At 37.0% G+C, this 15,068-nt stretch overlaps 1 protein-coding gene across 5 annotated transcripts in view; it reads right to left on the bottom strand.

Moving 5' to 3' along the window:
* The window catches only part of LOC150094665 (NPC intracellular cholesterol transporter 1-like), a 537,686-nt gene that overhangs the window by 89,218 nt on the left and 433,400 nt on the right, over window positions 1-15,068 (bottom strand). For all 5 annotated transcript variants that reach the window (XM_090411500.1, XM_090411501.1, XM_090411502.1 and 2 more), the window contains exon 22: window positions 12,114-12,181. In XM_090411500.1, the coding sequence (XP_090267626.1) occupies window positions 12,114-12,181 (68 nt within the window). The remainder of the gene's footprint in view (window positions 1-12,113; window positions 12,182-15,068) is intronic.

Genomic DNA, 15,068 nt, shown 5'->3' with positions numbered 1-15,068 from the left:
ATCAATAAGTATAGTGTTACAAATAACTGTTTTTAGGAAAACAATTTACTGGACAAAGCAGTCAATTTAAAACATTTTTATAAGATATTCTGTCCAAAGAGAAAATTTTTATATATATATATTTTAATGTAACTTTCATTTTTTTTTTTAATTTTTTACACTAAAATCAGATCGGCCATCTCTAACAGCATTATAAGTGTTTAACCAAATACAAGCCAATCTGTGGTCATCCAAAGCCAACTTCATAAGGACATAAGTGAAACAAGCTTGCCTCCCATTCAACCAACAGTTAGGCCTTCTGGTCCTTTGCTAAAACTTTTTGAGTATAACATCTGCTTTTTCTTGCATCTAATATCACAGTAATATCACCAAAGTTAAAGTGCACCTTTTAGCATCAGTCTTTTCCTTCACTTCTTGTAAACAACCATAACAAATATCACCTCATGAAACAATAATAATAATTGCAACAATAATAGCACCTCTGTAGCGCAATTGGAAGAATGATTGCACTCTTCAATTGGAAAAGGCCTAAGTTCGAGTCTCATGATGACAGGAGGAATCTTTATATGGACTTTTTCAATCAAATTGAGTTAGCTGATCTCATACGGAGGTAGCAGGGTTTTTTCCCCAGAAAAAACCCTGCTACCATCCATTTGTCTGTATGCAGGATGAAAAACTTGGGTTTTTCATCCTGCATACAGACAAATTGGCCGTTCAGAACATAAGCAATTTACAGACAAAAAATACTGGCAGTGGATGGCGCTGATGTAGATGATTGGTAGTAGAGGTTCGGTGTAGTGGTGGAGACGGAGAATTGTACAATGGGTGTCCTCCGATGAGTCTTCAGACTCCTTGGAGGTGTCAATAATAATAATAATAATAAAATGAACTATTTATAGCATGGCCTCTCATCATTATAATAATGTTAAAAATAAAGTCTCAGTACAGTTAGTATGATAAACGAGAATTCTGAAAAGCAGAACTGTTCTATTTTTTTTTTTGCCACTAAAGCTATTGCTTCTGCCTTAGTATCTCCACGTTTGGGTCTGCTTCCCACTGACGAGACCTCAATAAAGGTTGAAACCGGTCTGCGGAGTGGCCCTTCCCTTAATGCATAGCAGTACACATGTCCGCAAGGAGATGTGCTTTGCATTATGGGAGATACTGAGACAAGGAGTGATGAGAGCTTGGTCCACCTTTGCTCGGAGTTGCCTGGCGTTGCACTACCTTACCCTAGTCCTGAAGATAATTTCAGGTGCAAACTTTGTTTGCTTACACTTGGATAAAGGATTAAACTAAATTTATTATAGTCTAACCAAGTGAAAAATAAACTTCCAAAACCTTAAGGTTTGTTGTCCTTTTGAAACCATCTACTGGATTTAACAAGTTAAACATCATTTTGAGAGTCAGTGAAATGGTTCCTTATGATTACATGTGAAAGAACAGTGTAGTATATGTCCATGATTTGACTTCACTGGTTAGCTCACTGAATTATGAGCACCAGGTATCCAAACTGTCTACCATCAAGAGATGCATAATCACTCCCACCAATTCCAATTGTTCTTGATTGCTATTTTTTCATTTACACATTCATAGCACTAAGCAGAAATCATATTGTATACACCTCTTAATGGCCCTTGCATTGCTTTGTTTTTATTAGAAAGTTGGATTCTCCTGGTCCATACCAGTTCTGAGTTGGCTATTATTCACTGGCCAAATCACTCATTCCACAAGAACCATCTGGCACAATCATTAAGCTGAGGCATTTCACAAGAAGACCTTGATTCTGGTCCAAGCTCAACTCTTCCAATCACAGGACAGTTTCACTGCCCAGGGCAGTTGGTCTCATAGCTTGAGTTGCTTTGGCCATAAATCCAAATTAATCAAACCAAAGCCAGTGCAGTGGCATACCTGCTTTGGATCCCATGCCAACAGTCCAAGTCCTCAGGCCAATTCTTGTCCTGAAGTTAGAAATAAGTTGGTGATGCGTTATTACTAGATTAATAAAAGTTTTTCAAGAATGGTGAAGACAGATGGAGAATAACAGATGATTTCTGGAAGCTATATAAGGAGGGTGAGGAGTAAGTGGTTTTTGCATGGAGAGCAGTAGGTGATTGGAATGGGTTACCAGAAAGTGAATGTGGCATGGTTTGATGAGTTACGGTTGTTAAGGTGGGACCTCTCGTAATTAGTCTTTTGACTCCATGACAGTCTGATAATGTTTGATTCATGTGTTTCAGGCAAAGTGCAAGAGCAACATTCCTTGGAGTGACTGAGTATTGCTTCTCTTTATCAACTGGAAAATACAATAGTCTGGTTGTTTATATTCATAGTAGAATAAGCAGTCCATAATTTGAAGCCACAGTTTCAGTGAAACAGTTCCACTTACCTTTATTTTGTGATTACAATGTCAAAGTGGCCTTTTTTCTTCCAGTATACAAGATTTTAAAGTTCTTGCACTAATACAACTGCCGGCCTGGTTGGCCGAGTGGTCAGCGTATCCGCTCTCTAGCCAAAAGGCTGTGGGTTCGAATCCCACCATTGTTTGTGATTGTCTGTAAAAATATTAGTGGTGGGCGATAGATGTCGTTGGTGTAGATGATGATGGTAGTTGCGGTTCGTAGTAATTAGTGGATTGAGTGGTGGAGACAGAGTTGTAGAGAAGCTGCCCTCCCTCGATGAGCCTTTGGACTCCCTAGAGGTGTCATGTAATAATAAGTTTTCCCATGAGTTTTGTTTAGCTAGTTTTACACAGCATTTAGCTTTCTTACATTTGTCTTTGTCAGTCTGGTTGGCCAAGTGGTTAGCGTATCTGCTCTCCAGCCAGAAGGCTGCAGGTTCGAATCCTGCCATTGGCATGGGTGTTTGCGATTGTCTGTGAAAATAGTAGTGGTGGTGGTGCCCAGTAGATGGCGTTGGTGTGGATGAGGTTGAGTGGTGGAGATGGAGAGTTGTAGAGTAGATGGCCTCCCTCAATGAGTCTTGGACTTCCTGGAGGTATCAAATAATAATAATCATCATCATGCGTATCAAGGATTTAGGCCTAACATGGCCTGTTCCGGCCTTAGAAGTCATCATTGAATCTTTTAAGAGGATGTCCTGGTTTTCTTTTTCCAAATGGCTTGTACTTTAAGGCTTGTTTAGGTAATCTTTCTGTTTTCATTCTTTGAGCGTTTTCCATCTATTTATGTTTATATTCTTTAATTTTTTCTATTACTGGTTCTTGGTTTAATTCTTTCATAATTTTTTCATTTCTTTTATGATCAAATAGGGTATACTTTGCAGTTTTTCAAATAAACTTCATTTCTGCTGTTGTTAATCTTTGTTTGTCTTATTGTCCAGATTTCACTTCCATACATTAAGACTGGTAGGGCTAATGTATTGTATACTTTTAGTCTGGTTTGTTTTTGAACTAGGTTTGGTTTAAATATAGAGTTAATTACACCCGTTACTTTTAAATATTTTGCAATTTTTATGTTTACATCTTTTTCATATGTGATTATACATCCTAGGTAGTTAAATGAATTCACCTGTTCTAAGATCTTGTTATCTATTACTATTTTAGTTCTTGCTAGATCTTGTCCTTTAAAGGCCATAGTTTTTGATTTTTCTGTTGATATTATCATACCATAATCTTTAGATATCTCATTTAGATCTAAAATAGCTTTCTGTAAGTTATCTTCAGAATTTGTAATTATTATTTGGTCATCGGCAAAGAAGAGAGTGTTTAAGTTTACTGTAGGAGAAAGTTTAATTCCTCGATGTAAATTTTTATTCTATTTTATTATTATTTCATTTAAGTAGATATTAAAAAATTGCTGAGAGGGGACATCCCTGTTGGACCCCTTGGCTATGACAGCTTGTGATTTAATCTTATTTGTATTTGATTATTTTCATATATACTTGTTCATATATACTTTTAGGATATTATTTTGGTATTTGTCTTTTTTTTAATATGTTAAATAATGTTTCTTTTAATCTGTCAAATGCTTTTTCAAATTCAATAAATGCAATATGTGTTTCTAAATTGTATTCTCTTTTTTTCTCTATTATTAATTTTAGGCAAAAGGCCAGGTCTATACATGATCGTCCTTTTCTAAATCCGTTCTGTACTTCTAAGATAAAGTTTTCGGAATATTTCATTAGTTTGCTATTTAAGATTCTGCTATATATTTTGTAACAAATGAAGTAGGAATTTAGTATACTGATAACTCTATAGTTTTTAGGGTCATCTCTATTACCTTTTTTAAAGATAGGAATCACAATTGTTTTTTTCCATTCTATTGGGGGGATACCAGTTGAATACATTTTATTTAAAAATAATAAGAGTCTTAATTTGAATATTGTTCCTAAATATTTATATAGTTCTGAACCTAGCTTTTCTTCTCCAGGTGATTTTCCGTGTCTTGTTTCTTTCAGGCTGATTTCTAATTCTTCTTTAGTTATTTCCTTTACAGTTTCGTTAATTGTTTGCCAGTTGCCTTTTTTGAAATACTTGTCTGTCCACAATTCTCTGTAGTAATTTAGAAATTCTTCTAATTTCAATTCAGTGTTTAATTTTATGTTTTCTTTGGTATCTGCATTTAAGTGTTTCAAAATCTTATATACATTGAGTCTTGTTTTATATAAATCATGTTCTAAATTAGAAACAAATTTGTTCCATGATTCTCTGTCTTTTCCTGACTTCTCTTTTATCTATGGCTCTTATTCTTTTATATTCTATTTCATCTTCTAATCTTTTACTGCTTAACCCTTTGTGATAGGCTTCTTTTTTCTTTTTGATTATTTCTTTGATGGTATCATCCCAGATCTTCAGTTTTTTCCCTTTTATTGAATTTTTTGGTCTTTCCTAAGCTTTCATTTGCTACTGCATTTAGTATCGTTTTTATATTAAGCCATTCTATTTCTATTTCTTCATTTTGTTTTATTTTATCTAGATATTGGTTAATTCTGTGTTCATATAGCCAGTGCACAGTTGTGTTATTCAATAGTCTAGTTGCTGGAAGGTAGAGAAGTGAATAGAGAGAATGAATCAGATCGAGAGGGGAGTGATGTGGAAGAGCAGGAGAGTAAGACAGGAGAGATTGAAGGAGTGGAAATGAATGTGGAAGTGAGTGGTATGAGTATAGAAAATGAGAGAATGGGTGTGCAAGAGGAGCAGGGAAACGGCGAGGCTCAGGGTGGACAGGGATACACAGCGTGAGAAAGGTGGATGCTCCAAGAGGAGGTGAGAGAATGTGTAGGCAGGAAAGTAATGGAATGATCAGGGATCAAAAGGAAACAGATGGAATTGCAAAGGGTTCTAAAATGAAGAAGCAGAAAGGGAAATGGCTCCAGTCCAGCATGGAGAGATCACATCGAGTGAGTGGTATCAGTGGAACTAGCTGTAGATCCAGAAATTAGTTGTTGTGTTTGTATATCAATGCTAGAAGTATAAGAAACAAGGCGGATGAAACGGTTGCACTAATTGTGTCTGTGCACCCAGAGATTGTCGGAATAAGTGAGACATGGTTAGATGAGGATGACATCCTGACAGGAATAGAGATGGAAAAGTATGATGTGTTTCGTGAGAATAGAAGGGGTAAAAAGGGAGGGGGAGTGCTATTGATGATAGAGAAAGAGTTATGTCCATACAAGGTAGAGATGCAAGAGGGAAATGGGGCCAGTGGTTTTGAGGCAGTATGGTGTGAGATAGAGGTGAATAGAATCAAATACTTGGTGGGATGTTGTTATAGACCTGGTAATGTGGATGGTGGTGATAGTGAAATGTATAGTCAAATAAGCCAAGCAAATAAGAAAAGGGTGATCATTATGGGTGATTTTAATTATGGCAATATAGACTGGAATGAAGAGATAGCAACTGGAAGTAAAGAAAATGAGTTTCTTGAGTTTTTGAGGGATAACTACCTCAGACAGTGTGTAACAGAGGGCACAAGAGGATTAAGGGTCTTGGATTTGGTCATCTCATCGGAGGATGTAATTATCAATGAGGTATCAAATCATCCACCAATTGGTGAAAGTGACCATGAGGTGATTACTTGGGTGGTTGCCAGCAGTGCAAGGACCCCTGTGAAAAAAGGGTATATGTGGAACTACAAGGGGGGTGATTATGAAGAGCTCAGGAGACAGCTTGCAGGTGTAGCATGGAATGAGGAGTTAGCTGGAAAAGAGATCAATGCAGCTTGGGGGATTTTCAAAAAATATTTAGTGGATGCAATGTCTAAATGTATACCACGGGTGAGAAGGTTAAATAAGTTAGGTGTGAGATGGATGAATAAAGAGATTAAGCATGCAATACAGAGAAAAAGGGCATTGTGGAGGCAGCATAAGAGAAGTGGAAGTAACCAATTTCATGAGTTCTACAAAGACCAGGCAAGGAGAGTGACTCGGTTGGTGAGAGTAGCTAAAGAGAGGTATGAACAGCAGTTAGCTAATGAAGCTAAAAAGAATCCTAGGGAGTTCTTTCGATATGTAGCCAGCAAAAGAAAGAATGATTATGGAAGGATGACATTGATTGGAGGAAATGGTATAAAGACAGCTGTTGCAGAATGTGTGGTGGAGATACTTAATGAGCAGTTCATAAAGATCTTTCAATCTTGTGAATGTGACTTCATGGAGAGATTAAGAGCAGTTGATGATGGGGAGGAGAGACTGACTGTAAGTGAGCAAGAGGTGTTTGGGGAGTTGAGTAAACTAGATGTAAATAAGGCTGTGGGACTTGATAATATATCACCGCGTATTCTGAAGGAATGTGCCAGAGAGTTGACACCTGCCTTGACATATTTTTTTAATACGAGTCTTGCACTTGGTCAAGTCCCTAAAGAGTGGAAGGAGGGCAAGATTGTGCCACTTCATAAAGGAGGTGATCGAACTCAAGCATCAAACTATAGGCCTATCTGTGTGTCAGGTGTTGTGGTTAAGTTGTTGGAGAAGCTTGTGAGAACTAGGATCCAGAGTTGGGTTGACAACAATGGTATAATCTTTGATGGACAGCATGGATTTGCTAAAGGGAGGTCGTGTTTTAGTAATCTACTTACTTATTACAATAAAGTGACTGCTTCCTTGGACAGAGGAGAAGGATACACAGTAATATACTTGGATTTTGCAAAGCTTTTGATAGAGTACCTCATGATAAGTTGACAGTCAAACTAGAGCAGATGGTGTTTGATATTAGATTAGTGCATTGGATTGAAGACTGGCTATCTGATAGGTATCAACAAGTTGTGTATGGGGGCGCAATATCCAGGAAAAGGAAAGTCACTAGTGGAGTGCCTCAGGGATCTGTTTTAGGGCCATTACTATTTAACTTGTATATTAATGATATTGGCGAAGATTTGGATGGAGATATTCAGTTGTTTGCAGATGATGCAAAGTTGGGACGAACCATAAAGAGTAGTGAAGATGTTGTGGCCTTGCAAGAAGACTTGAATAAATTGAGTGATTGGGCAAGCAAATGGGGATGCGAGTTCAATGTTGCAAAATGTAAGGTTTTAAAATTTGGAAAACAAAGATGGGATGCAGAATTTATGCTTGGTGAGAATATATTGTTGGAAGTAGAGGAAATAAGAGATCTGGGAGTGATAGTGGATAAGGATCTAAAATTTAGGGGACACATCGCCAAAATTGTGAAGACAACACAAAGACTTCTGGGAATGATGAGGAAGACACTGACGTGTAGAAGTAGGGAGATTCTTGTTCCATTGTATAAGGCTTTGATTAGGCCACACATGGACTATTGTGTCCAGATTTGGTCACCTGGTTTTCAGAAGGATGAAGAGATGTTGGAAAGGGTGCAAAGGCGACTGACTAAGGTAGTTTCTGACCTCTGGAATGTCGAGTATGAGGAAAGATTGAAAAGATGTAATTTGCAGAGTCTAGTGGGAAGAAGGAAGAGGGGAGATATGATAGAGACCTACAAGTTGGTAAGGGGTTGTTATAGGATCAATGGTGGAGAAGTTCTACAGAGAATAGTGGGAGATCAGGGGAGAACCAGAGGTCATACCTGGAAATTGTATAAAGAGGGTGTGAGTAGGGGAGTGAGAGGCAGGTTTTTTTCGTGCAGAGTTGTAAATGATTGTAATGCCTCCTTAGAGTGTGGTGTCTGCAAGGAGTTTGAATGTGTTTAAGACCCGGTATGATGAGATGTGTGTGAGATAAAAGGACCTCCTAGATGAGTCTTTGACTCCATGAGATCTTGTTTTAATAATAATAATAATAATAAACAAATGTTTCAATTTTTTCTTTCTGTTCTTGTTACTTGTAGCCATTTAGGTGGTAATCTTAATTTTATTTTAACAAGGAAGTGGTCACTGCTTATTTCATATCCTCTGTGAACTCTAACATTTAGTGAAAATTTTGATGTCTTTTCATTTAATATAAAGTAATCTAATATTGATTTCCTCTTGCTGCCCAAGTATATTTATGTATGTCTTTATGTTTATAGAGGGAATTAATTATTTTTAGGTTATTATAAACCACAAAGTCGATCAATTTTTTACCATTCCTGTTTAGAGTATGTTCTCCATGTATTCCTATATTATTATTAATTTTCATTATTTTAAATTAAGGGGATATAAAATCCACATTGTTTCAAAACCGAATGTGAAACTCAAAGATTGGAATCAGAGAGTTTCATGCCGAATATAGTAAACTATAAAGTATCGGCGAACCTAGCGTGAGCTAATGCAAGTGACCTTAGTACGTAGTACAGTACCGGACAACTCATTGCAAAGGTGGGGAAAAGTTCAGATCGCTATTCTTAGGTATTTTCCATAATGTAAAAACACATTTCCTAGGATATGTATGCTGTTATTACATTATGGAGGGAGGTCATTACCCAGACCGGTTTCAGCCTTTTTTGAGGCTTCATTAGTGAGTAGCTAGACTATAATACCAAAGTGTATAGCGAAAAGAACTTATATACTCTGCTATATGAGTTTCCAAAGAGGTGCAACCATTAAGTTACTTAAATATAAAGAGCTAATAAGCTTCATTTCAGTGATGTAAACAATATTTTAAATTAAGGGGATATAAAATCCACATTGTTTCAAAACCGAATGAGAAACTCAAAGATTGGAATCAGAGTTTCATGCCGAACATAGTAAACTATAAAGTATCGGCGAACCTAGCATGAGATAATGCAAGTGACCCTAGTACATAGTACGGTACCGGTCCGGTACCGTACTAGGGTCACTTGCATTAGCTCACGCTAGGTTCACCGATACTTTATAGTTTACTATATTCGGCATGAAGCTCTCTGATTCCAATCTTTGAGTTTCTCATTCGGTTTTGAAACAATGTGGATTTTATATCCCCTTAATTTAAAATATTGTTTATATCGCCGAAATGAAGCTTATTAACTCTTTATATTTAAGTAAATTAATTTTCATGTTTCCAATTCTTGCATTTAAGTCTCCTGCTAAAATTACATAATCATTTTTATTTATTTTATTATATATGTTTTGTAGCTGATTATAAAAATCAATATTATCCTGTTCTCTTCCTTCTTCTGGGGCATATAAACCAATTATTGTTAAATAGCCTCTATCCATTTTTATTCTAGCTTCTATTATTCTTTCATTCCATAATTTATAATGTTTTAACTGTTTTGAAAGGGAGTTATGAATCCAAATCATGACTGCTGCTTGTGCTCTTTGGTCTCTGTCGATTCCACTGTATATCACATTAAAATTTTCGGTTCTCATAATTTCTTTATTGTTTCAGTGATTACTGCTATTTTAAAATTTCTTTCATTTAATAATTGATCTAATTCTATTTCTTTATATGCTACTTCTCTTACATTCCAGTTTGCTATGTGTATTATATTTTGTCATTTCCATTTTTGTTTTACCTTTTCCATTCTAAGGTCATTTCCCATACATTCAATCCGATTATCTTTTTCTGTCAGCTTACAAGTAGGATTATGTTTTCCAAGTCAGGGGACTAGATGGAATAGTTCAGTGGCAGGGCTGCTACCTTAAGGCTTCTGAACTAGCCTTCTTCCGAATTTAAACCCATAGGAGGAATAGGGTATATTGAAGTGGGGGGGGAGTAGATTATAGAAGAATGATAGTAAGGATTATACAGAGGGCATAGTTGTAAAGCCAGAAATGAAAAGACCCCATGGCCCTTGAGTAGTCTAATAGGATAAAGGTCATAAAATAAGAAGAGTTGGCTGATAAAGCCTTATAGGAAAGATTAAAGTAAGTGTATCTTCCTCAAAGTAGAAGGAGAGGATAGATCCAGCTAGGGGTCCATGGGAGTGCTGCTTCCCTTACAATCAAGATGATTGCCCCTTATGGCCCTGTTGGTCCACGAGTCCTTATTCAGTATATTCGGACCACCCCACCACACACACACACACACACACACACACACACACACACACACACACATGGTGGGCTCCCCTATCTGCCACCCTGGGGACATGCTCTCTAGGGGTTACAGTGTCCCCACAGAGAAATAATAATAATAACAATTCTCTAAGAGCACAAGTTGACTTTATTTGCCAGGAACTTTTGATATGCTTTCTTCTTTTCCTTCACTGCCTCTTTAATTTCCTGTGCCCGCCATGCAGTTCTGATTTTCCTATGCTTTCGGAAACTTCACCACATGCCTCTCTGGCTGAATCAGTCAGGGTTTTCTTCCGAGCTTGCCACTGAATCTCCAAGATTTGGTTCCTGCTCTCAAACTCTTTCATTTTCTCTTGAATAATGTTTGTGCATTTTAGTCTACAGTTCACATTTGAGAACTACTCAACTTTTATTTGTTTTAAAACTTCCTTACATGTTCTTCTTTTCAGTGTGAAATTCAATTTTATCCTGTGCAAAACTTAGTGGTGATCATTTCCAATTTCAAATCCTCTGTATACTCTAGCGTACTGAACCAGGGAGAAAACATCACTATCAACAATAACATAGTCAATGAGACTTTTCTTATTCCATGCCTTTTCTCTCCATGTGAATTTGTGCACATTTTTATGTTGGAACATTGTGCTAGTAATAACCAGTCCATGTCCTGAGCAGAAATCCAATGATTATTTGCCAATATTATTAGCTTTGGTCTTTTCTCCAAATTTTCCCAAAATAATTTTGTATGTCTGATAATCATTTCCTACTGTGGTATTTTAGATCTCCAACAAAGACTAACTTTTCATTTTTCATTGTGTCAGTTGCTTTCTCTAAAGCCTCAAAAAATTCCTCTACTTCTACCTTAGTAGAACCTTCTGTGGGACCATAGGCACAAATGAGTTTCATTGTCCAGTTTCCCATTCTGATATTTGCCACATTACTCTACTTAAAATTGCCTGCCATTCAAGAGGATTAGCTTCATATTTAGTGTTGAATACTATGACTGCTCCTTCTTTTCCTTGATTGTCATTGCCTGAATATAACATTTTGTATTTATTGCTCAGAAAGATCTTATCGGTTTTTGTCTTTTTTTGTTTCAGTCACCCCTATTATGTCGATTTGGTACTTATCCAATTCTCAGCTAGCTCCATTTCTTTGCCATTCAGGCTTCTAATGTTGATAGTACTGATCTTGAACTATGGTGATAACAACGGGGGAACTAGGGGGCTTGTTTAACTGGGCGACATCCCAGCTGGCGCCATGAAATTCTGTCATGTTGTACCATCATTGTATATTGTGGTTTAAGATAATAAGAATACAATTTAGTCAGCTAAATCCCACATTCCCAGCTCATCCTCATTCGTTCAGTATGTAGATAGATACCTAACAGGGTGTACCATGAGAAGGTGAGGATTGGACATTAGGTTACCAGAGTTTGTCGGTTCTCTGCATTCCTTTACCCCCCCCCCCCCAACTGGCCACGATGTCTATAGACATCAAGCTAAATCTGGATACGAAGCTCTAAAACTCATTGAATAACATGGATGAGAAGTGCAATTTGGTGTCACTATTTCATCCATATTCGCCGATAGGGTGGTTAAAGGCTATGTGGATGTCTCCTCTCAGTTATACAATTTTGACCCTTAAGCACCCCCTCTTAAAATGTTTTATAAGGCTATCCAAACAAAATCACACACAAAATGATAACAAGAAATAAAAATATACTGAATCTTAATGCAATTATTTACTTCATTATAAATTTACCTCCAATTTTCTTAGTTCCATTTGCCATTTTTATTAGTTCTACTGATGATTCAAACATTGCTTTTCCACTATAATGCAATGCAGAATGAGCAAAATAATAATAAATGATGAAAACAAAGTTTATAAAATAATAAATAATGAAATCTCTTTTATAAAATGAATAGTGATTTCCAGCTCCTAAAAGAATACACTGTGAAGTACCATTGAATTAGGGATAGGAGACTCTATGCAAATTCTGTACCGCAACTCCCACATTTACACACATGTGGCTGAAACTGGTTATACTCAGCTGTCAGCTATGTATAACCAGAGTTGGCTTCCCCGAGTATTCATAATGGGGAAAGGTGCAGGATTAGATGCATTTGACAAAGGGCAGATTGTAGGTGCCCGACAGATGGATCACTCGATCTCTGAAATTGTCAACGAACTTGAATTTTCTCGTATGATAGTTTCAAGACTGTTCGTATCCCTGATAAGAAAATTCCTGCAAAAAAAAAAAAAAAAAAATGGAGAAACTCCAAAGGCAGCCAGCCTTCATTGATCATGGGTTTCACCATCTGACTTGCATCGTATGGACCAATAGGGGGCAGACATTATCTCAAATCACCTCCCATCTGAATAAGGGTTCCAGCCAGAAAATCAGTGCAAGGACTGTGCAATATTCACTTCACTGTCTTAGCTTCGGGGGCTGCCAACATACGAGAGTCCCACTTTTAATGACACGACACCAGACTGAACACCATGCATGAGATAAAGAACATCAAAACGGGGCGATTGAAAATTAGAGATGTGTAGCCTGGAGTGATGAATCATGATTTAAAGTTCAGAGCACTGATGGGAGACTGAGGATATAGTGCCAACCACATGAAGCTATGGATCCTACATGTCAGGTTGGAACTGTACAAGCTGGAGGGCTCAGTGATGACCTGGAGTATCTTCATTTGGACCTTTGGTAAATGTACTAATGACTCTCAATGCATCCTGGTACATAGAGCTCATGGTCACCCATTTACACTCATTTATGTTCATCATGCATCCCAATGGAGATGCTGTCTACCAAGAAGACAACTACTAATTATATATTAGTTTTTATCCTTTATCCAAGTGTAAGCAAACAAAGTCTGCACCTGGAGTACTTTCAGGACTGGGCAACTCGTGGTAAAGGTGGTATAAGTTCTCATCACTTGCTTTAGTATCCCATAATGCAAAGCACATCTCCTTGCGGACATGTATAATGCTATACATTAAGGGAAGGATCACTACCCAACTAAGGTACTAGGGATGCTAAGGCAAGTGATGAACTTATACCACCTTTACCGTGAGTTGCCCCAGTCCTGAAAGTACTTCAGGCGCAAACTTTGTTTGCTTACACTTGAATAAAAGATAAAACCAAATATATAATTAGTAGCACAGCCAAGTGAAAAAACTTCCATAAACAGGAAGACAACTGTTCATCCCACAGATCCCAGGCAAGCTACTGCTTGGATCCAAGAGCATTCTGTTGATTTTGAAATAATGAAGTGGCCATCTAGAAGCTATCCCATTGAAATCTTTGGGATTATACTGTCGAGCAGTGTGTTCAGGCCAGTGTCCCATGACTGCTGAACTTGAGAGAATTGTGGGTAGCTCTGGAGGATGCATGGATCGCCATACCTACGAAACATTTTTGTATGTTTGTGGAGTCCTTGCCTCATTGGGTGGTGGCCATTATCAGGGCACCCCAATACATCACTAGGTAGCTATCCCTAATTCAGTGATGCTTCATATGTATATGTCACTAAATATTACAAAGTATAAGTAAAGATAATTATCATATCTCATGTATACATGTGTGCTTTCATTTTATTCTCATTTCAATAAGGGGATCCTTTCCTTCAGTGTTACACAGTGATCAGCATTCATTTCAAATTACTGTGCAACACTAAAGGAAAAAATCTCCTTATTGAAATTAGATGAAAATTAATTACTTTAATTTCCCATCATTTTGATTTTCATATTAAGGTCATAATCTGGAATACAGAGGGAGAGAGACAAGCTATATTACATTGCAGACAGTATGCCAATGAGGGGAGTTATTCTAAAAATAATTGGGCATTCAGGTTTCACATAGGCTCAAACCATCCAAGTAGAATAATATCTGATAAAGAAAGATATTATTATACATTTGTATGTTAATGATATTACAAATGGTTTGCAAGGTTATATGCAGTTGTTTGTAGATGATAGTTATTAGAAATGGTGTTGATATAGTGGGTCTAGCATAGTGTTTTAAACATTTTTTTCAACAATGGACAGCCATGTAATAATTGGCGAACTATACTGAAGAAGGTGGAAAGGATATCTGTGACAGGGTGTTGAAGTGTTCATAACACACTGTAAAGGTGGCTAATTCACCCAGTGAATTGGCATAATGCTGAAGACTGACAGGGTAATTCTTAATTCCATTATACAGTGCCACAATCGATGAGAAAACTTTAGAAAGGATAATAAGTAAGAAACAACATAACAGAAGGAGTTTGGAATTTCTGAAGATAGATTTACGAATCTACAGAAAACAGTGGATAAAAGGAGTGGGTGATTGAATTGAAAGTCTTTTATTAAACAGACAAAATATTTTATGAAAGTTAATCTAAGGAAGGGGCTTACCTTGGAAGCTATGCAAGGGAATGAAATGTAGGTTTTTTTGCATGGATGGTATGCATGGCTTGAGAGGGTGGTGAACATGCAAAGAGTGAATGAACATAAGGTGTGGTTGATTGGCTTTATAGGAAATAATGCATCTCCCCTCATGCAAGTCTCTTGAATCCACGGAGGCCTGTGATTTAATTATTGTCCAGATAATAATATGGATATTTAGGATCCATTGCACAAGGCCTATATCACACCTTTATTTAAACTTCTTCATTAACAATGCACTTGCAGTCCACACCTTGATCACAACCAATTATCCATTTT

This window comes from Typopeltis vanoorti, chromosome 21, assembly GCF_054136105.1.
Source record: "Typopeltis vanoorti isolate ZY-2024b chromosome 21, IOZ_Tvanoo_1.0, whole genome shotgun sequence".
In the NCBI taxonomy this organism is placed as follows: Eukaryota; Metazoa; Arthropoda; class Arachnida; order Uropygi; family Thelyphonidae; genus Typopeltis; species Typopeltis vanoorti.
The sequence above is the reverse complement of the archived record's forward strand: the minus strand, read 5'-3'. Positions and strand labels throughout refer to the sequence as shown.